Below are 27,577 nucleotides of genomic sequence, written 5' to 3' on the forward strand. Positions count from 1 at the left end.
ACCATATCACACATGAGATGTCATCTTCGTTTCTGTGATACTAACCGTCTCCATGGCTTCTCTCCCAGTGCTGCTGTCCCTTTCTCTTCATTATCTCTGGCTTTGCCTCCATCTCCGTCTCCATTCGACCGGACGCTGTGTACGTCTATTCCTTAGCTGTATCGTAGGATTGCACTAGCGACAAGAAGGGGAAGATGTGTTGGAGGCTGGGGCACCAGATAGACACTGTGAGGGTACGTTCCGTCGCCATGACATTGTTAAGCAATGGGGGACGAAGCCGCCTTTTGCTTATCCGTTAGGCTGACACAGTCTACATGGCGCATCCTTGACACTGTACAATGCACTCCACCATCCAACGACATGCTTAAATGTCATGGTCTCTCGTCTGCCCGTTCGAGCGACACGTATGCCGAATAGGGACCGCGCCGAGGCCAGCTCTCGCAGCATATCATTCGGCATATTCTTGTAACGGTAGCAATTTCTGAGCAGAACCGGATCCGTACCCGGTAACGGCCTTCCAGCAATGACAGAACCGAGCCCGGCCACGACGACCCACACGGCTCACAACCGACCCAGGACGCGGCAAAGGATACCCAAAGCAGCTCCCGCCTTGGATGTGCCAAACATTGAAGAAGATGCATCAGAGAGGAAGCGGGTGCTCAACGTTCTAGCCCAACGTCGATACCGTAAGACTCACCGCCTCGTTGCCCCCTCAGCCCCTTGCTGCCCCTTGTTGCCCCTTGTGGCACCTCTCATCCCGCCTCGAACCACGTCCAGGCTGACCTAGGAGGCAGGAGAACGCAAAAGGCAGAACCGCCTCGCCAGGGAGAATGTTAAGAACGCCGTTGTTCCAGAACGCCAGGTGTCTGAGACAAGTGCTGACAACGGTCTTCCGGATGCTGCCCCTCCATTCACGCTCGATGCTACCGACCCGATTGAGCAGGTTGCAGACCAAGGCTTGTCGTTGACCAGTGAAGCGGATGGCGCTACTGCGGGCTTCAATCTGGACGCGTCTACGGCGTGGTTGACCAATCTGTCAGATGGCGGCTCGATGTCGGATCTGCTGTGCGACACGAACTCGCCAGTCTTTGAGCCCAGCGTAGACAGTGAATCCGCAGGGGCGGCCTGGCCCAGCCCGCCTTCGGCCGTCGACCCTGCGTCGCTGATGGACTGTTCATCTCTGTCACCGCCAGACTTCCCCGACACCTACCTCCTCCCCATGAGCGACCTCAAAGTCCTAAAAGCACTCCTCCGGGTAGCCACCCGACTAGGATCCTGCTCCATCATGTGGGACCCTGCAGCGACCTCGCCGTTCAACGTGGGCGCGGGGACGCCGCCGGAGCTGCTGCCCGAGACGTGGAGGCCAACAGCGTCGCAGGTCCTCGTGCCACACCATCCGATCATGGACTTCCTGCCATGGCCAGATGTGCGCGACCGGATCATCAACCTCTTCAATCTCCCCGATGAGGCGAGACCGCCCGCGGCGCGGGGCCAGCTTGGACTCGTCAACTTTGCGTACGATTTGGAGGACTCTGGCGAAGGGGCGCGTATCTGGGGCGCCGACCCGTACGATGCGTCGAGTTGGGAAGTCGGTCAGGTTCTTTTCGAGAGGTGGTGGTTTGTGTTCGACAGGAAGGTCATTGAGCAGAGCAACAAGTGGCGGCGGTTAAGAGGTGCTGCGGCACTGCAGATGCGGCCGGGCAGTGTGGTTGATCTGTCCGACTAGTTGAGAGCGACTTGCGGTTTCTAGATGACCCAGCCGTCGAGGGCGCGAATATCATTAGTGCCGTCGACAGACGGGCGAGGGTTGTTCTAGGCCACTTGATGTTCTAAGCTCTCCAGTTCTGCATCGCAACAGTCTACCAGCCACACAGGTTGCCACCCACAACCTGAGTCGGCCTGGCGCACTGCACATGGCCAAACGACAGACATGCTCACCGCAGCAAGCAGAGGTTCCAGATGGAGCAGCCATAGCCGGGCAGAGGCCAGAGACACGACATGCAGCACGCGAGCAACCGGGCTAGTGCATCTCATCGCGGGTGGGAGGCGCTTGGCCGCAGCTCATTGGTCTCGTGTGAAAGCGTATGCGGGAGCTAGTCAATCGGTTAATTACCACTGGAACCTCGGAACCCGGGCGTGCCTCGGAGGGAAAGACAACGTAGCTTCCCAGTCTTGTCGGTGCTTTTTGGGCAGTCGAAAGGCAATGAGCAGGTACCATTGTACCTCGGAGCATGCGCCGTTGTCACCGTCGGGTTCGGGTGCAGGAATACGGAGCAATCGGCCGTCGTGGAACGGGGTCTGCGTTAGCCGGTGTATCAAAACTCCCCGATGGTCAACTTTATTCATCGGAGCATGACACAGAATCCCATATTTTCTGGGACAGCGTTTGTGCTGCAAAGTTAGGTATAAACCGGACATCGTTCGAGGTGGATGTATGATGTGCTACCCAACAACCTTTTGCGGCGGTTTTTTATGGTTTGGCCAAACCTACGGGGACTGGTGTTTGGATTTCCCGCGTTTCCCGTTTGGCCGTTTCCCGTTCATGTTTGGGAGGCGGGTGTTGCTGGTCACAGACTGACGAAACTGAGCAACGGGCGTGCAGCCGTTTCCGCGAGAGATTGGCCAATGAGAAGCGGAGCTGACCCCATCTGGTGTGTAATTCGTGGTAGCAACTAAAACTGAGGGAAAAGCAGTGGTATCTGGAGAAGATGGAGACGGCTGCCACAAATGGAGAGGAACAGGTCGCAGCGGGTGGAGCGCGCAGGATGGAAGTGGCCGACCGCCGACGACGGACCCGAGGCGGGAAGGGAAGGCCCTGGTTGGAATAGAGTTCCACGGTGCGAAAGCGGCTGGCTTGGTTGGCTTCAGTGTGTGTGTGTGTGTATGTGCGTGTGCGGGTGTGTGGGTGCCGGGAGCAGAGCAGAGAAGAGGGTGTACCTGACGTAGGTCCGTTCTGGCGGTGAGGGATGAGGCAGACGGCAAAGTGTCGCATCTCGTCGTCCACACGAGACTCTGGAGCATGGACCGGTGCAGTGTTGACACATGCCTCGAGTGGGAATCCTTCACAAGCTCATTCCATTTTGCCGCACGGCTGTCTCTCTCCTTGCCTCGGAGTCGACATGCCATCAACGAGGGGAAATGGAAAACGACAGAGACGATACAGAGACATTGTGCCAGTTTTTCTGCCGCACCCCGCAGCTGCACGGGGCAGGGACGGTCACCTCATAGTGGAAAGCGGGTCGTTGGAGGGTGCGTTTAATCGAACAAAGTGGGGGTGCCCTCTGCGCCCTCTGGCTCAACGCAATGGAGGGGCAGTCGCCAATCATGGGTGCTGCCCTCACATGCTCCTGGTTCGGAGCTCTCGAGGCGTGGGTTGGGGGTCTGGATCCTACGTACGTGGTAAAGTACATTGTACCGTACCGAGCTGCCACCTTCCAATACGTACCCGTTGTCCCTCTACCTCTCAGCGCCTCCCACCAACCAACCGCCGTTCCCTCCCTTCCTCCCGGTCCGTTACTAGTACCTCTCGATCGTTGCTGCAAAATTTCCAAACTTCCTCCTCCTCTACTACACCTTTGCTCCTGTTCCCTCCAAGTGACTTTTAGGACTTTGGGAATCTGGTACAGCCTAGATCCGGGGACGTGCTAGGAGCAACTTGAACCACACACTCGACACCCAAGAGATTGACTAGTAAGTTACCTCCCTTGCTTCAGAATGTCTCGACCGTCCGCTTCTTCCCTTGTGCTGTTCCTTCAACACGCGCCTTTTACCCCTCCAACATTCCACTTGTACCTCGCCGCCATTCCACCCCGCTACTCCTAGCCTCTCTCCCTTACCCTACCGCACTCTCACGCCGCATCTAAACAGCCTCACTTTCCCATATACTTCGTTTCCTCCATAGTCACATCTTTCGTCTCCGGTCCCTCCTGTCAATTGACTCTTAACACTTCCACCTCCAGCACCCAACGAGCCTACCGAGCCCTCTGGTGGCCATTATTGACACTCTTCTTCTTCGCCTGAACCACCTCGAATTCGTTCCTCTCCACAACAGCCAACATGCACATCAAGTCCATGCTCGACGAGACCCGGAGGACGGGCGAGCCCTCCTTCTCCTTCGAATACTTCCCGCCCAAGACCGCCCAGGGTGTCCAGAACCTCTACGACCGTATGGAGCGCATGTACCACTTCGGACCCAAGTTCATCGACATCACATGGGGTGCTGGCGGTCGTATCGCCGAGCTGACATGCGAGATGGTCCTCCAGGCCCAGTCCATCTACGGTCTCGAGACCTGCATGCATCTGACTTGCACAGACATGGGCCTGGACAAGGTCAACGACGCCCTCCGCAAGGCCTACAAGGCCGGCTGCACCAACATCCTGGCCCTGCGTGGCGACCCCCCGAGAGAGCAGGAGAAGTGGGAGGCCACCGACGATGGCTTCCGCTACGCGAAGGACCTGGTCAAGCACATCCGCGCTACCTACCACGACCATTTCGATATTGGTGTCGCCGGCTACCCCGAGGGCTGCGACGATAACAAGGACGAGGAGCTGCTGCTGGACCACTTGAAGGAGAAGGTCGACATGGGTGCCACCTTCATCGTCACACAGATGTTCTATGACGCCGACAACTTCATCCGCTGGGTCGGCAAGGTGCGCGAGCGTGGCATCACCGTCCCCATCATCCCCGGTATCATGCCCATTGCCACCTACTCTAGCTTCCTCCGCCGCGCCAAGCACATGAACTGCAAGGTCCCCGAGGACTGGATGGCTGCTCTCGAGCCCATCAAGAACGACGATGTCGCCGTCAGAGAAGTCGGAAAGGGCCTTGTTGCCGAAATGTGCCGAAAGATTGTTGCCGCCGGTATTCACCACCTGCATTTCTACACCATGAACCTGGCCCAGGCCACAAGAATGGTCCTCGAGGAGCTGAACTGGATGCCCACAAGCGACCGTCCCGTCAAGCACGCCCTGCCCTGGAAGCAGTCCCTTGCCCACGGCCGCAGAGAGGAGGACGTGCGTCCCATCTTCTGGAAGGGCCGCAACAAGTCCTATGTCCTCCGCACCCAGGATTGGGACGAGTTTCCCAACGGTCGCTGGGGTGACTCTCGATCTCCCGCCTTCGGTGAGCTGGATGCCTACGGCATTGGCCTGACGGGCACCAACGAGCAGAACCGGAAGAAGTGGGGCGAGCCCAAGTCCATCAAGGATATCGCTAACATCTTCGTCCGCTACCTCGAGACGGAGCTTGACTCGCTTCCCTGGAGTGAGGCACCCCTGACCAGTGAAGCCGATCCCATTCGAGAGGAGCTCATCGGCTTGAACAAGCGTGGCCTGCTCACCATCAACTCTCAGCCTGCTGTTGACGGCGTGAAGTCGACTCATCCCGTGCACGGCTGGGGTCCGGCAAACGGTTACGTCTACCAGAAGGCCTACCTCGAGCTCCTGGTTCATCCCGATGTGTACGCCGAGATCGTCTCCCGTGTCGAGAAGAACCCTGACATGACGTACTACGCTACCACCAAGAGCGGTAACCTGAAGTACAACGCAACACACGATAGCCCCAACGCCGTTACTTGGGGTGTCTTCCCTGGCAAGGAGATTGTGCAGCCGACTATCGTCGAAGGCATCAGCTTCATGGCCTGGAAGGACGAGGCCTTCCGCCTCGGTATCGACTGGGCGCACTGCTTTGAGGCCGGAACTCCCAGCAGAGTGCTGATCGAGCGTATCATGAACGAGTGGTACCTCATCAACATTGGTAAGTCCAGGCCACGAACCTGATGCTGATTCATACTGACATTTCCTAGTCAACAACGACTTCCACCAAAAGACGGCCCTCTTCGACCTGCTCGAAGGACTTGAAGTGAAGGAATACGCCGACATTCCTGCCGAGCCCCAAACCAATGGGGCGGCGAAGGAGCAGGTAGCAGAGACTAACGGCAACTCTGTCCCTGCCACCGCCAACTAACCATTATTTCTGACTTGTGTTTAACACACCCCCTTTACTATTTTCTAAGTATGCATCATGACCGGCGTTTTCAACAGGGCAAAAGGATGGACGGGGGTCATTATGTGTTTTTTCAACAAAAAGACACTCTTACACACAACACGGATTCATACGCGGCATCACAGGCGGATGATGCATCGTGGAGATGAATCATATATCGATACACAACCCACATCAAAAAGGAGAAGAGGAAAGGGAAGGGAAAGCAAAGGAGCAACTGCATATATCTCAACGATACCCCCACAAACGGACTATGAGTTTTTTTCCCCAACGAAAAAAGGTCTAGGAAAACCACACCACACCACACAAACACCAGAGGAGTTCAACACGGGTCTTTTTTTTTTCTTTTCCATAGATGATTTGCTGTTTTTCACGTTCAGGATTTTCTGCGTTTTTATAGCGACACACTTTGTATGCTATGAGATGGGGAGATGACGATGAGACGCAGAATGGAATGACCACGATCAGGAAAGTGGGCGATGGAGAGCGGAGGCAGCGGAGTTGAGATGGAGAGGAGGGAACTGGGCGACTACGAGGTTCCTCTAGTCTCGTTTAAAGCCGAATCAACTTGGGCTTGACTGTTCCACTGCAACCTTTTCCCGAATCGTCTCCTTGTTGGTGATCCATGCCGTGCCAGTCCTTAAAGGCAAGCAATCTGCTGCCCTGTGACGGAACCAGTTGATGCGCCATATTCACGAAGAGACAGAGAGAACGCCATCCTGAGTTCTTCCAGTCTATTTCCATGTGTTTGTCTCAATCTCGTTCCAGATTCTGGCCGCTGGTAAGTGAGCGGCCGCGATCCCTCGAAGCCTTTTCAGTCATCATCACCCTTTTGAGCAAATCAGTAAAGTAACCATTTCCCGATCCCATTACCGCCCCCCCAGCCCCCTTACAAGTCCCTTCTGCGCCCAGTATCCCGACCATTCACACGGCGGTACCGTGATCCGCAATGGCATGCTCGCCCGTTCGAGCCTCGCAGTCACACCCAAACTCCTTCCTGAAGGCCTCCACGTCCGTATCCTCCAGCTTCTCAATCGCCCTCTTCGCTGCCGCGATCTTGGCGTATCGACCACTAGCCGCGGTTGCGTGAAAGCAAATGTGCCCGTGCAGCATGACGCCGCAGAGAATCCGGGAGCCAGTAATGGCGGCGGCTCCGCCCTCTTCGACAGTCGGCGCGACTTCACGAACCATCAAGCGCCACTCCTGGCATCCGAACTTGTCTTGCAGGATATGAGAGAGGTTCGTGACGGGGTGGTGGCTGGCGAAGGAGTCATAGAGCACCATGTCCGTGAAGAAGGGACGGATGTGGGCGTCGAAGAAGGCGCGGACTTGGCTGTAGTCGTAACCCGAGTCGACGAACAGCGCGCCGATGCAGGCCTCGACGACGTCGGCAAGATACTTGGGTGCATGCTTGACATGTATCCAGTAAGCTTTCGAAAACGTTCCGTCGGCTGTCGCGTCCTGTTTGGCGCACTCGAGCGAGGCGACAAAGTCGTGGGTCTGGTGCAGGAGGGACGCTTGACCAGTCAGGACGTGCTTGTGAAGTCCCAGCTTGACGCAAAGGCTGGCCAGGAACTGATTGCTGACCATGGCGGTCTTGTGTTCTGTGAGCCACTGAGGATCGGCATCGGGGAACTTGTTGAAGAGGAAGTCCACGCAGACCATGTCAAGCAAGGCATCGCCGAGGAACTCAAGACGTTGGTAGTCAGGCAGATTCTCGTATGCCCGGGGATACGACGGATGCTTGAATGCACTCCGGAGGAGCGTGGGGGACTTGAACTCGTACCCCAGCTTCTTCTTGATCTGACGCGCCAGCTCCTTCTGCATGGCAGTCGGGTCTCCAAACTGCCACGCAGGAGGGATGTAGGCGGCGTAGTAATCTCCCCACGAGGTCATGAGGTGATTCTTGTTCTTGACCATGACGGTGACTGCCCGGATCGCCATGTCAAAGTTGTTTGCATCGGCATATGACAAGTACGCAGCGCCAATGAGAGCTTCACAGACATCGGCAATGGACTTGTCTGCAAGAGCGTGCTTATGGTTCAGCGAGCTCTCCTTACCTCGGAGGAGGCGCAGTCCTGATGGATACCAGCTGCGACGATCGAATGACTTCGAGCGCACATACTCTGGTATGTTCCGGTCCACAGCCTTATTGAAAAGGTTTTGATTGCAGATCAGGAGCATACGTTCCATATGAGATTCGGATTCGTTGTTCTTCGGGGCTTTGGTGAATAGTGCTATAGTCGTGGCCATCTTCAGAAAGCAATCGCCGAGAAACTCCAGCCGTTCGTAGTTCTTTCCCATCCCTCCCTGGAAGTTGATCTTGTCTTTGTCGTGCTCGTCACTATTGTCTGAGTCTTTCGTGATAGCCTCCAGTGCCAGATCAGGGCGGACGTCCAGATTCAGCAGCTTGCACGCATCCAGGGCAATCATGGCCGCGTCAATGCGGTGGATGAGTGCAGGGAAGGCGGAGGCCATTACAACGGCCTCAATGGGGAGCTGCGAACGTAAGCCATATAGACTGTTATTTTTGGCGCGCTCAACTTACGGTTGACACCCTCAAAGGCTCCAGAATCACGTAGCAGATCTTTGACTTCTCGGTCGTCACCTCCGCAAAGTCATCAAAAAGGTTTCGTCTCAACGATACCACTTCGGCTTCAAGAACAGGCTGGGTGTCTCGCCATGTCCTTTTGATTCGAGCTTTCGTCCACAGACTCACGCTGTACTCCTTAATGTTCTTCTCCACCGCCGGGTCGCGCCAGGCTCTGTGACCAGGGTCGGGTACGCCTTCGGGCACTAGGTCCATTGGCTTCATATCTTTACGAACTCCCCGCAGGTACAACTTCCGAGACCCTGCATAAGGATCTACAACTAGTTTGTCATTGAAGAAGTCTTCTGCGGTAGTGTCGTCCCACTCCAGATACTGTATGTCCTTGGTAGCCCGGAGATGATTCCAGTCGATCAGGGTCGTCACGTCGGCTCTGTTCAAACCTTCAGAATGGTGGCACAGAGTCGGGGCGAGAAAATAAGGGACATTTTGTGTCGAAGCTTCATACTCCTTACTGAATACATCCTTGAAGACGCGGAAGGTAAAAGTCTTTAAGAGCTCTGAGTCAGTTTCGGAGATTTGGACAGGGACCGGAAGAGAGATGACGAAGGCCTCTGACTTCTGTTCGTTTCCAAAGAACAGAGGAATAGCGGGGAGATCTGGAAGCTTTTCCCTTGTAAGAAGTAGCAGCGGTTTCGAGCTTCTACCGATAGCATCTGGTGTTGCAAGGACCAAGGCGTTGACGTAGAGGTGGCTGAAAGGACCAAGACGAAACCAGATTTCTGGCTTGGTTCTCATCTTGTACTCGGATTGCTTGTTTGAACTGATGGCGAGACGAGCGTTCCGCATAGCATGAAGCTTCTTGGTGAACACTGGTCGTAAGTTATGATCGATGTATTTCTTCTTGATCAGCTCCTTGCACATTTCGAATGCAGCAGAAAAACGAGCTGCTTGCTTATTGCTATGTGGGAACCCCGTCATGTGCCTGATCGGAGACTTTTCCGGTAATGTGACCTCTGCCTTGAACTTTTGTCCCTGATTGAAAACCGCGTACTCGGGTGCCCAGATTTCATCGTTAGACTGGCGTAAGGAGGAGGCGAAGTTAGCCAGCACGTCGATGCTAGAGCTCCATGTCAGAACCGCGCCAGTAGACTCAATGAGGTACGTTTTATAGTGCGAGTCTCCCTTTAGAACGCTGGCCTCGATATCGAAACCCATGATCTTTTTGTCCTCGGGCAGCGCACTGCAGAAGCGGCGCAGAACGTTCTGATCGTATGTAGTCTGCAATACCATCCGGGCTTGTCTTCCATTGCCGCCTTCAATGAATGATATGTATTCCGAGTCCTGTCGTCTTGCGCGCCCCTTTGATTGAATGTATTGAATCACGGATTTGTAGAGATCAAATCGCATGACAAGGTTGCAGTCAGGTATATCGAGTCCCTCTTCGGCGACCTGCGTGGCAAAGAGACAATTGACCTCCGCATGCCTGAATCTGTGGATCGTTAGCGTTTGTTGCTTGAACGACATGTTCGCAAGTCCCGTATCGGTCTGGCTCCCAACTAGCACTGCCGGGGTGAGACCAGGGATTTTGATACCCTCCTGCTTGAACAGATCCGCAAGCAGTGCGGCCGTGAGTCTCATTTCCACGAATACAATACAACGGTATTCTGGCTCCCTTGTGAAGCGGAGTTTGAGCTCTTCCCACAGCCGAAGGACTTTAATAGACACCTGGTCTAGAGTCGGTGAAGCAGGTTTGAACTCATGGGTTCGAATGACATCCCGAAGCTTCTGTATCGCCATGGTCTCTCTGTCGTTGCAGTTGAGACCGGAGTAGGTCATGTCGGTTCTATGTGCCAGCCTCAAGATCGTCTCGTCTGTCAGGAAAAGCTGCCAGAAACGATCTGCCACCCAAGAGCCAAGGGACGATGTTGCCGCCTTCGCAAAAGATAGCTCTTTGCTGAGGTGCTGGTTGCGACCCACAAGGGCGCTGATCTTCCGGTATAGCTCTGTCTCGTAAGGCATGGGAAGGCGGCTGTAGTGAATCTCCATTTCTGTAATCTTTCGGACGTGTGACTTACGAGAGAGCGACTCTTCAGACACGGTTGCGATTTCGCTGTGAAGGAGGCATTCAAGCTGGGCGATAGCAATCTTGATATCCGTCTGGGCGTCCACAGGGGAGGCCGTCATACCGAGTATTCTTGGTCGCTTCTTTTGATCAGGTTCTTTTATATAGAAGTCCTTGATTATGCGAGCGTAAGGGTGATTCTTCTTCGTATGATGGGCTTCATCGAAGATGAGGAGGTTGATTTGCTCCATGCGAATGTATGAGTGGGTCAAGCATTTTTGCAGAATAGCCGCGGTGCAGACAATGACCATGTTATCCTCGAACTGTTGAGCCCAAAACTCGCCGGACCACATCTCGTCGACCATGTCACCACAGAAGCGGGCGACGGGGTGCTCCAGGTTACAATCGAGAACGGCATGCTGCTGAAAGACAAGAGATACCTTATCCACCTAATTGCATTATTAGCTTAGTGTTGTAAAAGCGAGATTGTTCTACTCACTAGAAAGAAAGCAATGCGCTTCGGTTGACCAGTCGCGCGGTCTTCAATCTCCTTTTCAAGGAAGTGACGAAGTAGTAAAGCAGCAATCAAGGTCTTTCCGGATCCAGTATCCAAGACTACGATGGTATTCTTGTGCTTGGCCCTCTCGAAGAGCTCAATCTGATATTCACGCGGGGTCTGAATAATCTTTAATCTACCGCTCTCCTGCTTCATCAGGTGTGCTGCAGATCCAAGGTCCAGCTCCTTAGGAGCCTTAGAGGCTTCTCCTAGCAAGTTGTTTTGGTTCGAATCGATCCATGATTGGAAATTGACATGATCAAGGCGTTTCTTCTCTGAGGTCTTGCGGGGCCGCTCGGGTTTCATACTCCAGCGTCGGTATTCGTCGTCGTCGTCGTCTTCATCGTCGTTTCCGTCTTCTTCATCTTCATTCTGGTCTTCGGGGCTGTCACCGGAGACAGAATTTTGGCCAAGGAAAGTCGTCGGCGGGCATACTGCAGAGGAGTGTCGCGGATTTGAGAAAATTGCATCTGATGGGAGTTTCTGGTTTGTCTGGGGAGTATTCGAGGGCATTGAGGGTGCCAGGTGACGCGGAGTCGACCCTACCTTCGAGTCGGTAAGGCAATTATTGTTAGACATTGGGCTGTCGACGCTTTGACTGTTGCAATTCTCCATGTCTGCAAGAAGTCTTTATGTGCTGGTTTTGTTTCTATGTGGGACTGAGCGGACTTTAGTTGATGACTTCGGAAATCTCGAGGTTCGCGTGCTTGAGAATGATTCGAGTTGTGACCTGAAGGAGTGAGACAAAAATGTGAAAGAACCAAAGGCAGGCGTTTAGTCGGATCGAAACAGTGGGATTTTCGAGGTCGCTCAAGCTCAGGAAGGGAACGAAGGTAGAGGTTGGAAAAAAAGTACCGGAAGAAAATACAAGTTTAGAAGAAGATTGCTTCTCTTGCTGAAAGAGAATCTTCGTCTACACTCTATTTCCTAGGTTGTGGTTGTTGGATGCACTTTGGTACATGTGTTTGAAGTAGGAGACTGGATATAAGAGGTGAGAGAATTAAGTTTTGTATTCATCAGGATGAGGGACCGAGAAGAAGCAAACGTCGTAAGGATTAGGAAGGCACTCAAGCGTGCCTTCTCGACTTAAATACGAGACTGGTTACGGGAAGCTGCACAACGCAAGAGCAAGCAAACATGCCCGGCAGTACTGGGTTTTCCAGGACCTGTTTCTCAAGATTTCTGTGCGTAAACTCTACTCTTACTTGACCTCGGATCATGAAACTAAACTTGGGGTCAAGTAGAGAAGGCACTTTTGTAAGAATGAAGCTCTCACCATGAGGCTATCACTGACGCTAAAATCTCAATATCCTTGGACTACGTAGGAAGGATACTGATACTTGTATACTGGGAGTAGAATATAAATGGAATCAAATAAGAAGTGACATAGCCCAGCTAACATGTCCGCAACTTCCTCTGATTCAACATGGCTCGACTAGTGTGCGTGTCAACGGATCTCAGTGAACGCCAAGCTAGGAATACGTTCTTCGCAACAAGTTTCACCTGATTATATTGGAACACAAATATCCTGTACACTGGACCGAAGATGGCTTCTTGCACGAGACATGATGAGCGGCCTTGTCAACTGCTTTGTCGCAGAAAGGCGGGTATACTACCTAGCTCGCATAGCTTCGAAGGCAGCTAGCTAGTTGAGAGCTTGAAGATAAACATACTACTCGCACTTTCGTCTGAAAAGCTGGAAGGACCAAGATCAAGTATTCAAGCACGTTTAATCCATTGCGATGGCTCCCTATCGGAAGAGAGTTGAGCTTCAACTGAAGTAGGCGGGCAGAAAGTGGTGATGTTTGTCAAGGTGAAGTCATCCCTTCATTTCCGCCAGAGCTCTGCCGACCTTGCTCTGTCGTTTACCCCACCTCTAACACAGCTCCCCGCCGTGATTAGATAAGATAAGGACCCTGCCAAGCGGTGCAAATCGCCACCAAAGGAAACGTCTAGCGTCCCTTGCTCGTCGTGATGCTTCCTTTCGACCTAGTTGCAAAAGACGAAGCGTTGCGTTGCAGTATTTACCCAGACTACGGCAGCTCGACCCCAAATTCTCAAACGCCACCACAACTGGATACCCTGATCGCCACCATAGCTTTTACGACATTTGCTAGCCGCACCGTCGCCCCCTCCCATATTGCGCGAAGCTCATAACGTCGCCATTTCTGCTTGACCCCTCCACCACCAAACAGACGGTTTTTCCTTCCTAGACAACTCCCCTCGAACGTTACGCAGTCCGTCAAAAACACAACACCGCAGCCATGGCGGACGAAGAAAAACCCCAAACACTCAAATCCGTCTTCACCTCGGCAGAAAGGAAGCGTCTCACGCTCGAAAACTCGTACGAGGCCTCCTCGCCGACCTACCTCGACGACCTCCGTACCGCCATCTCCGAGTACGAGACCTGCCTCGACCTCATCTCCCGCGCCGCTCTCTTCTCCCCCAACGAGTCCCTCGAGGACCTTTCCACCTCCTCCCTCCCCTACCTTCTCATCACCGCTCACCTCGCCGACCTGCACCAGAAGCTTCCCTCGCGCCGCCCCATCGAGCGGCGTGTCGCCCTCGAGCGCGCCCGCGAGTCCTACGAGACCTTTTTGGGGTTCCTCGACTCCTACGACCTCCTCTCCCCGCAGCAAAAGACCCTCTACGAGCACTACACCGACGAGCCCCTCGCCTTCTCGACCCTCGGCACCAACGACCCGGCCAAGCGCCGCGACGCGAAAATCGCAAACTTCAAATCCGAGCGCGCCCTTCGCCAGCGACTCGACACGCTGCGTCGGAACCCGCGGTACCAGAATGAGGACGGCGATGACGAGGTCGTCCGCGATTTGCACCTCGCCCACATCGCTTACGCGGCGCACATGGCATTCCAGGGCTTGGAGGGCATCAACCGCGAGCTCGAGGTCCTGGCACAGGCCACCGTGCCCCTGATGCCGTCCCCGACGTCCGTGGAGGAGGATGAGCGACGCCGCGCTGTGGAACGTAGCTCGGACGGCTACAATGAGCGTCTCGAGGCCCCACGCCGTCTGCAAAGCCTGTTCGGCCAGAGGGGAGGCCCCATATTGTCCAAGGACGGCAAGCCGCTGCAGCCCTTTACGCTCGTCGGGGACCGGGGCCAGATGGCTGCGGACGTGTTCCGGCCGGGTCATAACCTGCCGACGATGAGTATCGATGAGTACCTCGAAGTGGAGCGTGAGCGGGGAGGCATCATTGAGGGTGGCGGCGATGCGAGCTGGCACCGGCCGGAGCCGGATGAAGATGACTTTGACAAGGCGGACGAGGAGACGATGAAGGCGAGAGCGTGGGACGAGTTTGTCGAAGCGAATCCCAAGGGTTCAGGAAACACGCTGAACAGGGGTTGAGCCAAAAAGTTGGGATTTGAGGCAGTCGTATGGAGTACATAATGGCACGAGTTCACGAATAGAGACCACAAAAGGGGGGGGGGTTGGGGTTATACCACGGTACGATGACATAGGTTGTGCGTTATGGTCAGAGGGAACGGGTTTACGACAGTCCTGTATTCGATACAGCACGATGAACACGTACCGCATTTGGGAGATTGTCCGATCTCATTTGTGCTATTCTACGGGTTCGTGCCACCGAGGGCAGTCCCCTTTTTGTGTGCCCTCTGTTATTCCCAATGGTCTGCCATCCAACCCAGTCTGCAGTGCAAATTGTCAATCCCTCAAAACGCCTTTAAACCACAAAATGAATCCATTTCGTTACCCTCGTGTAGTTCATATTCCTCATTGCTCGTCTCTGACGAGCTAGACCATGACCAAATCATCATCACTGTCTTGAAAAGAAGAGGACGAAGCACTCCTGGTCGATGGCGCCGTAGAGGGCGGCTTGCCTCCAGACGTGAGCATGGCCTGAGTATCGGAGCTTGTGACGACATATTCGGGGGTGTCCTCGCGAGAGCGGCTCTCATCCGGACCAATCTCCGTCATGACCTCGTCCATGTCATCGTCAGTCCCAAAGTCGATGCTGGTACCGGAATCCGACTGGTCAGTCGTGTTTCCGAGGACCACAGCGCCGATGGCGTCAGCAATGGACTGGCCATCAACGGGAACGGCGTACTTGGCGTTGCCGTACTCCGACTCTCCATCCGTGAACGACTCTGTGCGGACCGACCGGTCATCGGCCACAACCTTGTGCGGGTGGAAAACAGTCGAGGTACTGTCCTGGACATCGACGCTGCCGGGACCAATCGTACTCCCCCCTTCCAAGCGAAGCTGCCTCAGCTCGCTGCTGACCGAGGCTGCCGTACTGGAAGCGTCCGAGGGAATCGTGACGCCGGTGTGGTAGGCCGGACCCGGACCCGCCGGTCCATAGTCAGCAGGCGGCAGGGAATGTTCAAAAACACCGCCGGTGCCGTCGTCGTAGCCGCCAGCCCAGAGCGGCAGGAACTTGAATTCGTTTTCGTGTAGGTTAAGCAGCAGGTGCGGCGTTAAGTGCATCGTAATGTCAAAGTCGGCACGGAAGCATTCCTGGCAGAAGGGCCTGAGGAAATCCTGCAACGGCGCTTCAAAAGCCCGGGTATCGAATGCGTGGTTCGCACTGTTAGACATGGACTCGATGTTAGCCCCGGCGTCAAGTCTAACGAGAGAGTTGTGCGGCAGTCTGAGTTGCGATTTCCAGGCGGGATCCCGAGCCAACTCGGGATGCTTTCTGAGAAACGCTTTGAGGACAACACACAGCTCGCTGGCCATACGGTCGAAGCTGGGCTGCACAGTGCATTCAGAAAAAAAGTGCGCAATCTTAGTCCACTTGTTGCTGATAGTCTCGTACATGAATGAACACAATGCTTTTTGCACGTTGTTGAACTGGTGGTACACGACCTCGAGACGGTTGAAACGCCGAACATCCACGTAAGTGGCGCGGTGGTCATCGGCGCTGAGCAGCAGATCGGTGTCGAGGGTTTCTTAAGCAAGTTGTAAACTACATGGTTCTTCCACGTGCTCTTTAACGACCCAGCCAGGGCGAGCGCAGAGTTCTTGGCCCTCTGGACATACATGTCGCTGGGGCAGCTGGAGAGCATGTTGATGAGGTTCTGCAGCCGTTCCCATTCGGCAATTTGCAGGTCATCATATATTGTTTCGCTGACCAATTGGTTGACGCGCCGTGATACACGCTCGACCATAGCCCTGGCCGCATGTTGGATGAGGTTGTTCAGATCGTCGCCAGGGTCGTGACGCTTGCGCCCGAAAACAGTGTAGGCGGCTGCCTTGGGTGTACCGTTAGGCCCAGCGGCCTCCTCGAGGGCCAGCTCGTTGACCAAGATTCGGAAGGCCGAGCGTGTGATTCCATCCAACTTCAAAGCGACACCGATTTGCAGACTTTCCTCTGGCAATACCTCGAGGAATACGGTGTTGTTGGGACTCATCATCCACTGTAGAACGGAATCGCGCTGCAAGTCGTGTCAATACGGAAACTACCGTCATGAGAATGGAGACAGTGAGGGTACTCACCAGCACGCTGGGGCAGTCCAGGATTTTGGCTACAGCCACCAGAGTCCATACTCGAGGCGCCGAATCAATAAGGACCTGCTTTTCCGCGATGAGACACATGAGACGAAGGATGTTGACGCGGTGGCGGATCGGGCAGTAGTCGGGTATCTGGCGGTAGGCAGGACCCAGCTCAGGGCTGAAGTCGCTCTTGGATTTCTTCTCCAGGACTTTAGAAGCCAATCCTTTAGTTGGTGTGTATCCTCGCTGTTCAGGCCTCGCATTCCAGGGCCCGGTCTCGCGTAGGCTCTCTGAAATGGCCCACTTGGTGACAGCATCCAGCTCAGGACCTCTTTTTGTTGGGTCACGGCTGGCTTCGGTTGCGGAAGCATCTTCGTCGGTAATGTCGAGACCGTCGGCCTGGTCCGGCTTGCTGTCCCTCCAGCAAGAGCAAATATCGTCGTGGCCGGATACAACAAAGTCGTCGACACCGTGCTTGTCGTAAGCGGTCCACCAGTTGATAATGCCCGGGGTCAATGACACCTCTGTCATCTGAAAGACGAGTTCGTCCCCTTCGGAGGGGGGAGTGAGGTCCAAGACATACTTGATACCCTCGGGGAGTCTGTTGACGAGCTTTCGTCGACGTTGTATGCGGAACTGGTACGTCGGGTTCAGCATCTCGGCAAATTTGGAGGAGCCGGTACCCAAGAGCTTCTCGGAGTGCATGCGAAACTGAACCGAATTCCAAGCGTAGAAGTAGCAATCGACGGTCTCTGATGGTCTAGAAGGTACAGGGAAGTCGATGAATATCAAAGTGTCTCCTTCGTGGAGTTCGCTCTTGATGTCGTGGAGGATGAACTGGGAGTAGCGACGACCCTCGCGGTGCGTCATGTCGCGCCGCGGAGGTCGCCAATTCTCAAGTGAGCTGAGTCTCGACTCTGGTGCAGGGTCGGCGACCTCCATGAGATCTATGTTTTCAGCGCTGTTTCCGTCTGTCGGCGCGGAATCGGCCTGACCGTGAGCAGGCTCGTCCTCCAGTAGCTCTTCCCACCAGTCCGGGACCTCAGGGAAAGATGCTACGTCGTCCGGTTGCGTGTCCATGGTTTTGATAATATGCGCGCGATACTACGAGACTGTCTCTGAGACAACAGTTCAAATGCTTTGACAGCTCGGTTCTCCGAGACGTAAAGGCCGATGCAGCGGTGGTAATCAATGGGCGATGACGATGGAGGTGTAAACGAACAGAGTTGGGCTTCCGGGCGCTTGGAGGGACTCGGATAGCGAGCGAAGTAGTCGTAATCACAATTGACACGTACGAAATATCGCCGGCAAGTATCCTAGGTCGCAAGTTGGGTACCGAAAGATGGATGTGGTGGTGATCAGAGGGGTAGCGTAGCCTTTCTAGGCAGCAAGGTCTCGAGGAGGGAGTCAGATGTCAATTAGGAAGAGTTCAGACCCCACCAAGAAGTCGAGCGCCGGCCAGTCAGAGCTGCTATCCAATAAGATCCTAAAACGCTGGGAACTTGGCAGTGAGGAGGGCAGAATGAAATGTTGCTGGTCCGACTGCGTGATCGTCCTCAAGCCAAGCGAAGCAAGGCGAAATCTCCCGAAATGTATGAAGACGCGATGAGGCAGTATCTCAAGAAGAGAAATGCGAGGGTTGGATGGAGGGCAATTTAGCTTAGCTGAGGTCCGAGTATTGGGAGGCGAAGGCAACCGATGTGGCTTTGTGCCTTGGCGCATGGTGCACCGTCGAGGCAAACACCTAAGGACCAACAATATGGGGGGGACAGGAATGCAGTTGGAAGTCAAGGCGCAAGGCAGCCCGTGACCTGCAGCTAGCCAGCTACTTTAAGGGACGACATGTGCTCTAATACTTGGTTGCCGCAGCCTGACCATTCATTGTCTTGTTTTTGCCCAGAGGTGTCTACAGCTACACCAATCTCACCTCAGGCTAAGGTGGTAAGTTGTGTTTTGCAGGCTTGGGGCCGATGTCTCGAGCAGCCTGACAGTGCACTGAACAAAAGTCGAGAGACCAAGCTCCTCTTCGTGTCGTATTTGACATGAGCTCAAGGTATGTAAGCCAAGAAGCCAGGATATGTGGTCAATCCAGAAGATTGTCCATGTGTGAAGAGTTGGGGGCACAAGGGCATGAACATAGTCTACGAAAGTCGATCAAGGTCAGACATGGGTCAATTTTCGGCTGTTTGGCTCTGGCCGCGTAGGTACGTAAACGGGAGAACCAGCATCGGTTCCGGCCATGACAACCAATTGAACAAGGTGTCCAAATTCCATATCGGCAGGCCGCGAAAAGAGCTGGTCTCGAGGGGAGGCCGCCAGGAAAGAGTGAAGTAGCCATCTAGCTTCAAAGAAAAAAGCCCCACGTACGGTGAATCTAGACTCAAGTGCCGGCATTGGGGGCCATATGACCGTCAAAAGGCCCTCAAAGGGGTCGCTGTTGCCTGCTTGCCTGCTTGCCTGCCCACCCATTCGGAGAGCAAATAGTGGATCAACGGGTACCGTAGGCATGTCGCGGCGTCTCTCGGCTCCGTCCGGGTCGGCTATTATGGGGATGTACTCCGACGAACCCCACATGCAAACCGGTCCGTCACCAGTTGCAGAGATTATCATCGGCTGGTTGAGAACAAAAGTCAACAGAATGCTCTTACAGGAACATCCGCTGAAATGGAGACTGAATGTTCACCAACATCTCAAATGCAGCCCGACACGTTGCTCTACTGGGCTTTTTCAGAGCAGCCCAGCTAGGTTCGTGCAAGCCTCCTGCTTTGTTAGCAAGGCATCTTACTCCAAGCAAAGATTCGATATCTAACGCGATTCGCCTTGACTATTTTTTTTTACTTCGAGGAGGCAAAGAAAGACAAGAAGCACATCGCAGAACACCTCGGATCTTATGCTAGCCTTCTGATGAGCTGATGGCTAAAGCACAGTCGGGACAAACGATCTGAGATCATGAAGCAGGCTGTGAATGAATTCGAGTACCCTTAGTCGCGGTTGGACAGTACGTCTATTCGAAAGAGGTGACTCGTATCGACTCTTGAACTCTTCGTAGACGACGTCAACTGCCGCTTCCGTAGCCAGGTGTCGAGGGGCTCAAGACAAATCCAGTCATATTATTTGCTCGATTTATTACTTTACCCTGGGCCCATCGACAGGATACGAATCGCTGGCAGGCCGTCGGATTGAGCTGCCTTGGGCCACTGATGTTTCGGCTGTGGCCTCTCTTTCAAGTGCGTGCTAATGTTCGGGTTGTACTTCAGCAACTTTGTCAAATAGGAAGCGAGTCTAACTCATATAGAATACAACCTGGAATATACCTAGGCTCGTTGCTTTCTCGATATACAAGCACATCTCCTCGAGAACATTTCATGTGCACTTGATTCACTTCTGGAGGGAGTCGACAACTCAACGGCTATTGTGAAGTCAGAGAAGTGGAGGCGGCAGTCTCTGACTGGCTTTGGATGACCAACTGAGATCGAGCTCTGGTCAGTATAGACGCATCTAGTTATCTCTAAGCCGCCAAGGCTCGGCTCGGACCATCTTGTTTCTTTATCTTAACACAAAATAAGGAAGTTCTCGGTCATCTTACAAAGCTTCGACGCGATTCACAGCAAAAGTGGCGATCACCGAAGACCTTAATGTGCCAATAAGGACACTAAGGAGCTGCTAGATGGGTCGTTTGCGAATCTTCAACTCGAGTCCTGGAAGCGGAAGCAATCACCCGGGGAAAGAGAAGGTCATGACGAAAGTTGGCTACGACAAAAAGGTCACCAGTCTTGCTCTCGAGCTGACACCGGACTTCGGAAATTTCGTGTATCCGGACCAGCGGGAGGAGAAGACCAGAAATGCCCCATGCACGACTCTGTACACGCCAGGTGCGACGCCGGATCCATGGCGAGCGACAACCCCGGCTCGGTAGTGCGCTTCAAACAAGAAAAGGGAACAGAAAGTAGAGGAAAAGACGCAGTCGTCTCTCACTAGCGTCATACGGTACTGGATATTGGCGCTATCATGCCCCATGACACGAGCAGACGACTGGCGAAGTGGTTCGGATGCAGCCGACACCGGCCCCGGTCCGATCCGGCGATGGTGGAGATGTCGGCAGGAATACCCGAGCCCGGCCCCACCTACGGTCCGCGGTGCCACGATAAGAGTTCCTACTATGCAAGTGTCGTTAGATTGATACGTTGTCGGGCCCTGATCGCCCTGCTTCATATCATACCTTGGTCATCATACAGTCATGGAGCAGAAGCTTGTTCGGCTCTGACTCAACCGATCTCGACTTCCGGCTGTTTGAGGAGCTCCCCCAGAAAAGCTTGTTCTGCTGGAAGGGTCCTGCTGCTCTGATTCATCCGTGCACCCTCCCGGAAAGCACAGCTGTCTCCCCCTGTGGCCTGCGGGGTTAAACGAATCACCTTCGATTGCTGGTCGATTGATAAACCCCGAATTGTACCTTGTCTGGTTCCTCTGAGACCAACCCTAGTCGTACTGAACACACAGAAAGCATGGCATATGCCCCCAAAAGCCTGCCTTTGCCTGTTGTTTGAGCCCTTACCCATCGTTCCGGCTCCCCCGCATATACCCCGGCCCAAGCTCCCCCAACCTTGGTTTCTATCATGCCCGATACCTCTCCCTCTGCCGTCCCGTCAGCTGAAACCTCACCCAACTCTAACCAACAGTCCACACCACGTCGCTACATGTGCTCTCAAGCTTCCCCATCACACTTGCATACAACTCGCATACGCACCTGCGCCTAGCTTGATACACGTGCCACCGATTGGCGCCCTCTCAAGGCACCCTTTGCCAACACCTCGAGCTACCTATCGTCTCCATCTTTCTCTGTCCTTTTGCAATCGCCCAGCAGGGAATGCACATCCGACCCCGCCTCCCATCTCCATTCCTCTGCATATGCCAGCCTACGTCTCCCTCGTCCACCCTTAATGCATTGCATGCATGCACTCCATCCCGAACCATCCTTCGTCCAGTCAGTCCATCATCAGCCCATAAGCCCACTATCAGAGGGGTGACAAAACCCCCCCGCAACACAAAATTTCCGCTTAATTCACCGCAGGACAAAGGTATCGAACGCACAGCGAAACAGAGGGCGTTCCCAGGCGGACCGGCACGGCCAATCGCCACTCCTCCGAACAGAACCCCCCTCCCTCAAGCCACTCGATACCCTTTGCACTTCCCCGCCTAGTCTGCCCAACTCGTAGCCATGTCGCGTGCCCTATCCCGCCAACCCGCCAAGGCCAACGCCACCTGGGGGGTACAGTACCTAGCTCGGTACCGCGTCACCATGTCCGCATTCCAGACCCTCCACTCCCTTCTCCCCCAGCAAAACCCCTTGGCCCGACAATTGTTCGCTCTTGTCCCATGTTCAAGTTTCACCAGGGTGTCCCTCTGCTCGCTTCACAGTTCGTCTGGGCCCTTTCTCCAGTGCATAGTTGGCATGTTAGTCATGGCAGCGTAATGGTGGGCCGAGGCCAAGTTGCATAGTTGGATGATGATTCGAATCGTCCGATCCGAGCTGCCACCACCTCCTCCACTAGCCTGGAAGCTAAGAGACCTCTTCCCCGTCTTTCCCCAACAAAACCATAATGTTTTGCCCCTCCTCCACACACACATACACACACATGCCGCCGCCCCCGAAGATCTGGGGGGGGGGAGAGCTAGGACTACCTACCGTGGAACGTGTCGAAGACGTCGAGCATCTACTTAACTGCATCCGCCTCCCTTCCCCTCGTCCGCCAGCCTCCCCAGCGATGCTACTCCCGTCAATCTCGCCTGTTTAATATCGTAGAAGTACCGTGAACTACCCAAAACCTGCCAAACATAAACCACCGTCCATAATGCAACCAAAGCCAACCATGGCCGCCGCCCCCCAGATCCGCCCCGCGATGTAAGTCAACCCCCCTTCCCCATCCCGTCTTCGCCTCTCCCTTGCCTCGCAACACCCTCCCCAGATGCCAAAAGCTTTCCATCTTTGGTCTCCACCCATCTTCCTGGACGGTTCGTCACGCCTAGGCCTCTCCAATCGCTAACGTTCCCGCAGCCGCCACCGCGGCCTCCTCCTCGCGACGGTGGCCGTCACGGCCGTCGCCGCCAGCTTCCGATACACCGCCATCTCGCGGCGGACAAACGAGCAGAACCAGCGCTCCAGCAACCCCTACTACGTCAGCGTCGACAGGAGCGGAGGCGGCATCTAGTTTTATCACCGTCAATAAAAAAACGAAAAAAAAAAAAACGAGGAAAAGCAAAAAAAAACAAAACCCCGAATCTACAAACTTTACTACTGCAAAACCGGGAAGAGGCAGACAGACGGATGGACGGACGACCTCTCATCAAGCATCAAGAATCTGCCGTCACCAATTTCGGAATCGTCCTTCCTCGGCAAAGAAATCACATATACCCATACGGTTACGAGACGCGGATGGTCCGGTACAGGAAACACGATATAATGATTTACACGGGGCACGGGGCGAATGGGTAGCGGACCAGCGCCGCGGATTCAAGGCATCCACTCACAAAAGAGGACATTCGCAATCGTCGAGAGACCGGGCTGGACAGAATGGCCTTTTCTTATATATATAGGTACGAATACAGGCGACTTGGAGGATCTGCAGGGATGGGAACTACAGATCAGTCCGAACAGTTTTTTACCCCCTGAAAAACCAAAGTGTCATTACTCTCATCCACATGTCCAAATGCAAATCGCGGCCAGCTCACGATGTATATGCGGCATGCTTGAAAACCATGAAAACAACAAAAAGACAACACTCCAGAGGTTAACTCCCCCTGGGTCCAAACGCCCCAACGATGCGATGCGGTTAATCACCAACCATGACCGAGGTATAGCGCGCCAGAAAATGCCCAGCAAATCACAAACCGCGTCCCCCCTTTTACATCGAGCTTCGTTTCGTCGGCGCCATGCTCTCACTGTCAGACTCGTCACCCGACGAGTGCGCCGGCTCCTTGCCCTTGCCTCTTGCCCTCTCCGACTTGGGGTCCAACATGCTCTTGCGACTCACCGGGCGCTTGCCGGTCGTCCTTCTCACCATCTTGGGTTTCTCACCGCCGTCCTTCTGTCGTGGACCTTCTGGGCTCGTCAGGCCTGCGAATTTTTGCAGCTCTTCGCCTGAAGAGTTGCGCCTGGTGGTGGGGGCGGTCGAGTTTGACGTGGTCTTGAGCTCGCGCAACTCCCTGGCAACGTCTGCGAAACTCTCCTCGAGGGTCTTCATCCGTGCGAGGACGAGCTTGCTCATTCGGTTGCTGTCTCCAGTATCCGCACCCCGTCCTGCTCCACCCAGTCGTGCATCCTTCATCAGGGCCATGGCCATCTGCGTTTGGAAGCTCGAGGGCATACCCCCAGTCGGGTCGTCAGGTACGATGTTGTCCGACAGGACGCTCATATCAACCGAAGACAACCGTCTGAGAGCATTTGGACGCAATCGCTGGTCAATTCCCACCAGAGCAGCGCGGTTCGGCGCGGTTTGCACTGCATCTCGAGGTGGCAAGATGGGTCGAGGTCTCGTGTTGGTCACGTAAGTCTGTCGGCGCGGAGAGCGGTGTCCGCTAGCCGGGGCCGGTTCAACCACCGCAGGACGACCGTTCTGCACACGCGCACGGGTCGGCGGCGGATCGGGCGAATGAGACGACGAGCTATCCGGCCGTCGCAGCTCCTGCGGTGCGTACAGGATAGTGTTGGTCGACATCGTCCGGCTGTGAGGTATGCGACGCGCAGTGCGAGGAGTGGCTGACACGGAGGGTTTTCCGCTTGACCCCAGGGACGAAGATGTTGGGGGTGGGGCGAATCGATTCGTCGTAGGCGTCGAGTTGAAGTAGTCATCAATCGACTTTTGATGGATGACCGGGCCCCGACGGCTGTCGCCTGCGTTGGTAGCGATGTCCTCTTCCTCTTCCTCGTCGTTTGTAACGAGTTCGTCATCTCCGTCGGCGTCCGTCTGCTGATTCTCCTCGTCTTTGGCTTTGGTGGCCGCGGCTACGCCCCGGAAGAAAGAGCCGATGGCCGGCTGCGAGATGAGATCTGCTGGGTCGCTAGCCGCGGACCTGACGTCCGATATTTGACGAGACCGTTGCGTCCTAAGCTCTCTCGACAGGCTCAGTCTCCTGTGCCAATCTGGTCGAATGCTCTGGCTGCCGTCCAGCGTCGGCCACTGGGAAAGGTGAGGAGAAGCGCTGGCTTCGTCGTTCCGGTCCATCCAGTTTCGAACCGCGTGCTGGGTCTTCTTCCTCTCGTTCCGCCGCTGATTGCGCAGCGTAGCAAAACCGGGACCTCGCCGAAAGACCTCCTCAAGAGCATGGTCCTTCTGGTACCCGGTGACCGATTCTTCGCGGACCCGGATATTGGGGCTGAATAAAGCAGATCGATTCGCGGGGTCTGCGAAGGAGATCGTTCTGTCCCTTCCGTGATGGTGATGGTTTTCGACCAGGTCCGTGGGTTCGTACATGGACGGAGCGAGCCAGTACTTTTCGTACAGGAAGATGATGAACAGGAGAGGGAAGTGCGTGGCTTTGATAATGGTTCTGTTCAGCTTCACAAACTGTTTCAGGGGCATGCAGTATCGCATGGGCATGAGGAGCCACGCAAAGATGTTTCCCGGTGCAACGTATGAGAACAGGGCATCGTTCTTGACCATGGAGATTGTGTTGATAGCGAAGAGAAACCTGATGGTGTGAGCAGAATGTCAGCAAAGAAATGCCGGATGAACTCACTGATGCTCCTCCCTAGCATTGGAGGCAATCTTCATGAAAGAGTTTGTCAAGACCGTAATGAGGATGGTACTGCGGTGGTCAGCAAAAACAGCTTCTCCAGGAGATGGAACAGGCTTACACTACGACGAAGTGGCAAATGATCAAGAAAAAGGCCATCAGGCCCCTCTCGAGCCAGTTGTACCCTGGCCAGACCTCCCAAGCGGCTGGAGTGAAGCCCATCAAGATCTGGAAGATCCTGAAGGCAATGTCGCCCGCATCGTTGTTGCTGTCAGCAAGGGTAAAGAAGACGAAAAACCCGCTGCAGGAGATAAGAATCAGGATGCAAACGGCTGCGAGGTCAACCGCCATCAAGCGGAAGGCAATGAGCAGCTGAGAGAAGTACTGGTAATGATCCAGCACACTGAAGATACGGGGCAGCAGCAGAATGGCATTCGCCGCGAGAACATCGTATGCAGAGTCATTCCAGTGCTTTGCGTCTACGAGGAATACCCCATAGACGCGCATGAAGTAGTAGACGATCAACAATAGCAGTATCCCCAGATCGAAAGCGTTCCAGAAGCTCATGATGTAGAGCGAAAACCCTTGTTCGTTGAAACCGACCAGCTCATCCAGCATGAACCCGGCACTCCAAAACCAAAATATCAGCTCCAGCGAGCTAATGCGGGCTGAACGCTGAGCGAGAACCGCAAGGAACAGGCCGATGAGAACAAGGAGCGACAGTGTCGACAGGAAGAATCTGTAGCGCGGCACGCGGAGACGCGACAGCTTGAACAGGGACGCCTGCCGGGGATCATAGAGAATGACACTCCGTCGCCCGGGTGCTGACTGCTGCTGCCCCTCCTTCTGAGGATGTCCGCCCAGCAGCGGTGTTCTCGAATCGGGCTTGATGCCAGTGGGCGTAGGTGGGGGCTCGCGGTGCAAACTGTCCGCGGACGAGTAGAAGCTAATGGCACCGTTCCAGATGGCCTCGAGTTGTTGCACGACCAAAGGATGAGCCAGGAAGTGCTTGGCGGAGGCGCGAATAGCCACTTCGAGGGTGGAGGTTCGTGCCGCGGTGAGGCGCGCTTTGTTTCTCGGGTCTGCCTTGGTCGCGTTCGCCGGCTGGGCGCCAGGCAGCCCCTGGAGAGGGTAGAAGTCGTACGAGAGGGCGTCAATGAGCTCGCGGGTGTTGTACTCCTTTAGGAGCTTGAGGGCGAGGAGTTCGCAGACCAGAGCCCTCGTATAACTTATTCCAGCGTTGCCCGGGTACATCTGGCCCTCTTTGTTGAATTGCAGACAGTTAGCCATGAGACAGTATAGGGTGGCGCGGTTGAACTGCTGGGTCCTGATCTGCTGCTGCATGGGCTTGACCAGGAACTGGGATACTTGGGGGGAGCGTATTTGGTCCCATGTTAACGTCGTTTCGGTTCGGGCCTGGACGATGATACGAATCGCGTGGGTTATGCTGTATATGGGTAGGGAGTCTGAGGAACCACAGTCAGCTCTTGCCTATGCAACCATGGCGGCAGCCATAGGAGGCAAGCGGGTTGTGCGTACCGAGATATGTCTCCGAGAAAAGAGGAAGAACTGGCATGGAGCGGTGGGTATGATCCTCGTCGTCTATGTTTTCGGGGTCGTCCCCAGACTGGCCTAGGCCGTCTTCTTCCTCGTCTTCTTCGTCTTCGTCATCTTCGCCCTCGGTGAAGTCTCCGCTTGCGCGTCTCGGGGGTTCGCCGACATAGTGGCGATAGGCCGGGCCAGGGGAAGGCGATTGCCTATCGTGAAAACGGTCGACGCGACGGCTGCGATTGCTCTGCTTGGGTCGCAGCAGAGAGGAAAACATTGTCCAGTCGAAATGAGAGATGCAGCCCGCCTCCTAGTACTATCACGTCTTACGGCGCCATAGAGGAGCAGCAAGGGACAAGTCGAAAGGGCGCGAAGTGGGCAGGGGGTTTCGCGTTCAGGTAGGCGTCGTCTCGAGTTGGTTGTCGTGGTACGCGAAAGAGATGGAGTAATGGAAGGGTTGGAGAAGCAACACCAGGCCAAGGAGAGGCGAGGAGGATAAAGGTAAGGAGGTGAGGTCGGGGCAGGACGAGTCGGCCGACAACAATAGTAAATAAGAAAGTCCTAGTCCAGGCCGAACAGGTAAAGGTCGGCAGGCTGGTGTAGGGTTCCCCGTGGTCGAGACGAAGAAATCGATGCAGCGTTTTGTGGGGAAGCC

At 54.8% G+C, this 27,577-nt stretch overlaps 8 protein-coding genes across 8 annotated transcripts; 5 read left to right on the forward strand and 3 right to left on the reverse strand.

The window, feature by feature from the left end:
• Positions 1-523: 523 nt before the first annotated feature.
• Positions 524-1,726, forward strand: ColSpa_05773 (uncharacterized protein; the record flags this gene model as incomplete). Its single annotated transcript, XM_049271985.1, has 2 exons — positions 524-686; positions 795-1,726. 2 exons carry the CDS (start codon positions 524-526, stop codon positions 1,724-1,726), a joined length of 1,095 nt encoding a protein of 364 aa, XP_049127942.1.
• A 2,330-nt stretch (positions 1,727-4,056) lies between these two features.
• ColSpa_05774 (methylenetetrahydrofolate reductase 1) lies at positions 4,057-5,965 on the forward strand (the record flags this gene model as incomplete). The annotated part of the gene is made up of 2 exons (XM_049271986.1): positions 4,057-5,755; positions 5,805-5,965. 2 exons carry the CDS (start codon positions 4,057-4,059, stop codon positions 5,963-5,965), a joined length of 1,860 nt encoding a protein of 619 aa, XP_049127943.1.
• Positions 5,966-6,928: 963 nt separating this feature from the next.
• ColSpa_05775 (dicer-like protein 1) lies at positions 6,929-11,329 on the reverse strand (the record flags this gene model as incomplete). The annotated part of the gene is made up of 3 exons (XM_049271987.1): positions 6,929-8,503; positions 8,553-11,066; positions 11,117-11,329. 3 exons carry the CDS (start codon positions 11,327-11,329, stop codon positions 6,929-6,931), a joined length of 4,302 nt encoding a protein of 1,433 aa, XP_049127944.1.
• Positions 11,330-13,437: 2,108 nt separating this feature from the next.
• On the forward strand, positions 13,438-14,538 carry ColSpa_05776 (uncharacterized protein; the record flags this gene model as incomplete). Its single annotated transcript, XM_049271988.1, has 1 exon — positions 13,438-14,538. The coding sequence occupies one exon, from the start codon at positions 13,438-13,440 to the stop codon at positions 14,536-14,538; it is 1,101 nt and encodes a 366-aa protein (XP_049127945.1).
• A 405-nt stretch (positions 14,539-14,943) lies between these two features.
• ColSpa_05777 (uncharacterized protein) lies at positions 14,944-17,724 on the reverse strand (the record flags this gene model as incomplete). Its single annotated transcript, XM_049271989.1, has 3 exons — positions 14,944-16,072; positions 16,192-16,586; positions 16,648-17,724. The coding sequence occupies 3 exons, from the start codon at positions 17,722-17,724 to the stop codon at positions 14,944-14,946; spliced, it is 2,601 nt and encodes an 866-aa protein (XP_049127946.1).
• Positions 17,725-20,380: 2,656 nt separating this feature from the next.
• Positions 20,381-20,560, forward strand: ColSpa_05778 (uncharacterized protein; the record flags this gene model as incomplete). The annotated part of the gene is made up of 1 exon (XM_049271990.1): positions 20,381-20,560. One exon carries the CDS (start codon positions 20,381-20,383, stop codon positions 20,558-20,560), a length of 180 nt encoding a protein of 59 aa, XP_049127947.1.
• A 1,951-nt stretch (positions 20,561-22,511) lies between these two features.
• ColSpa_05779 (uncharacterized protein) lies at positions 22,512-22,850 on the forward strand (the record flags this gene model as incomplete). Its single annotated transcript, XM_049271991.1, has 2 exons — positions 22,512-22,543; positions 22,697-22,850. 2 exons carry the CDS (start codon positions 22,512-22,514, stop codon positions 22,848-22,850), a joined length of 186 nt encoding a protein of 61 aa, XP_049127948.1.
• Positions 22,851-23,543: 693 nt separating this feature from the next.
• On the reverse strand, positions 23,544-27,199 carry ColSpa_05780 (calcium channel YVC1; the record flags this gene model as incomplete). The annotated part of the gene is made up of 4 exons (XM_049271992.1): positions 23,544-25,329; positions 25,378-25,446; positions 25,496-26,741; positions 26,914-27,199. The coding sequence occupies 4 exons, from the start codon at positions 27,197-27,199 to the stop codon at positions 23,544-23,546; spliced, it is 3,387 nt and encodes a 1,128-aa protein (XP_049127949.1).
• Positions 27,200-27,577: the final 378 nt, after the last annotated feature.

Source organism: Colletotrichum spaethianum (genome assembly GCF_022836535.1).
Source record: "Colletotrichum spaethianum MAFF 239500 DNA, contig13, whole genome shotgun sequence".
Taxonomy (NCBI): domain Eukaryota; kingdom Fungi; phylum Ascomycota; class Sordariomycetes; order Glomerellales; family Glomerellaceae; genus Colletotrichum; species Colletotrichum spaethianum.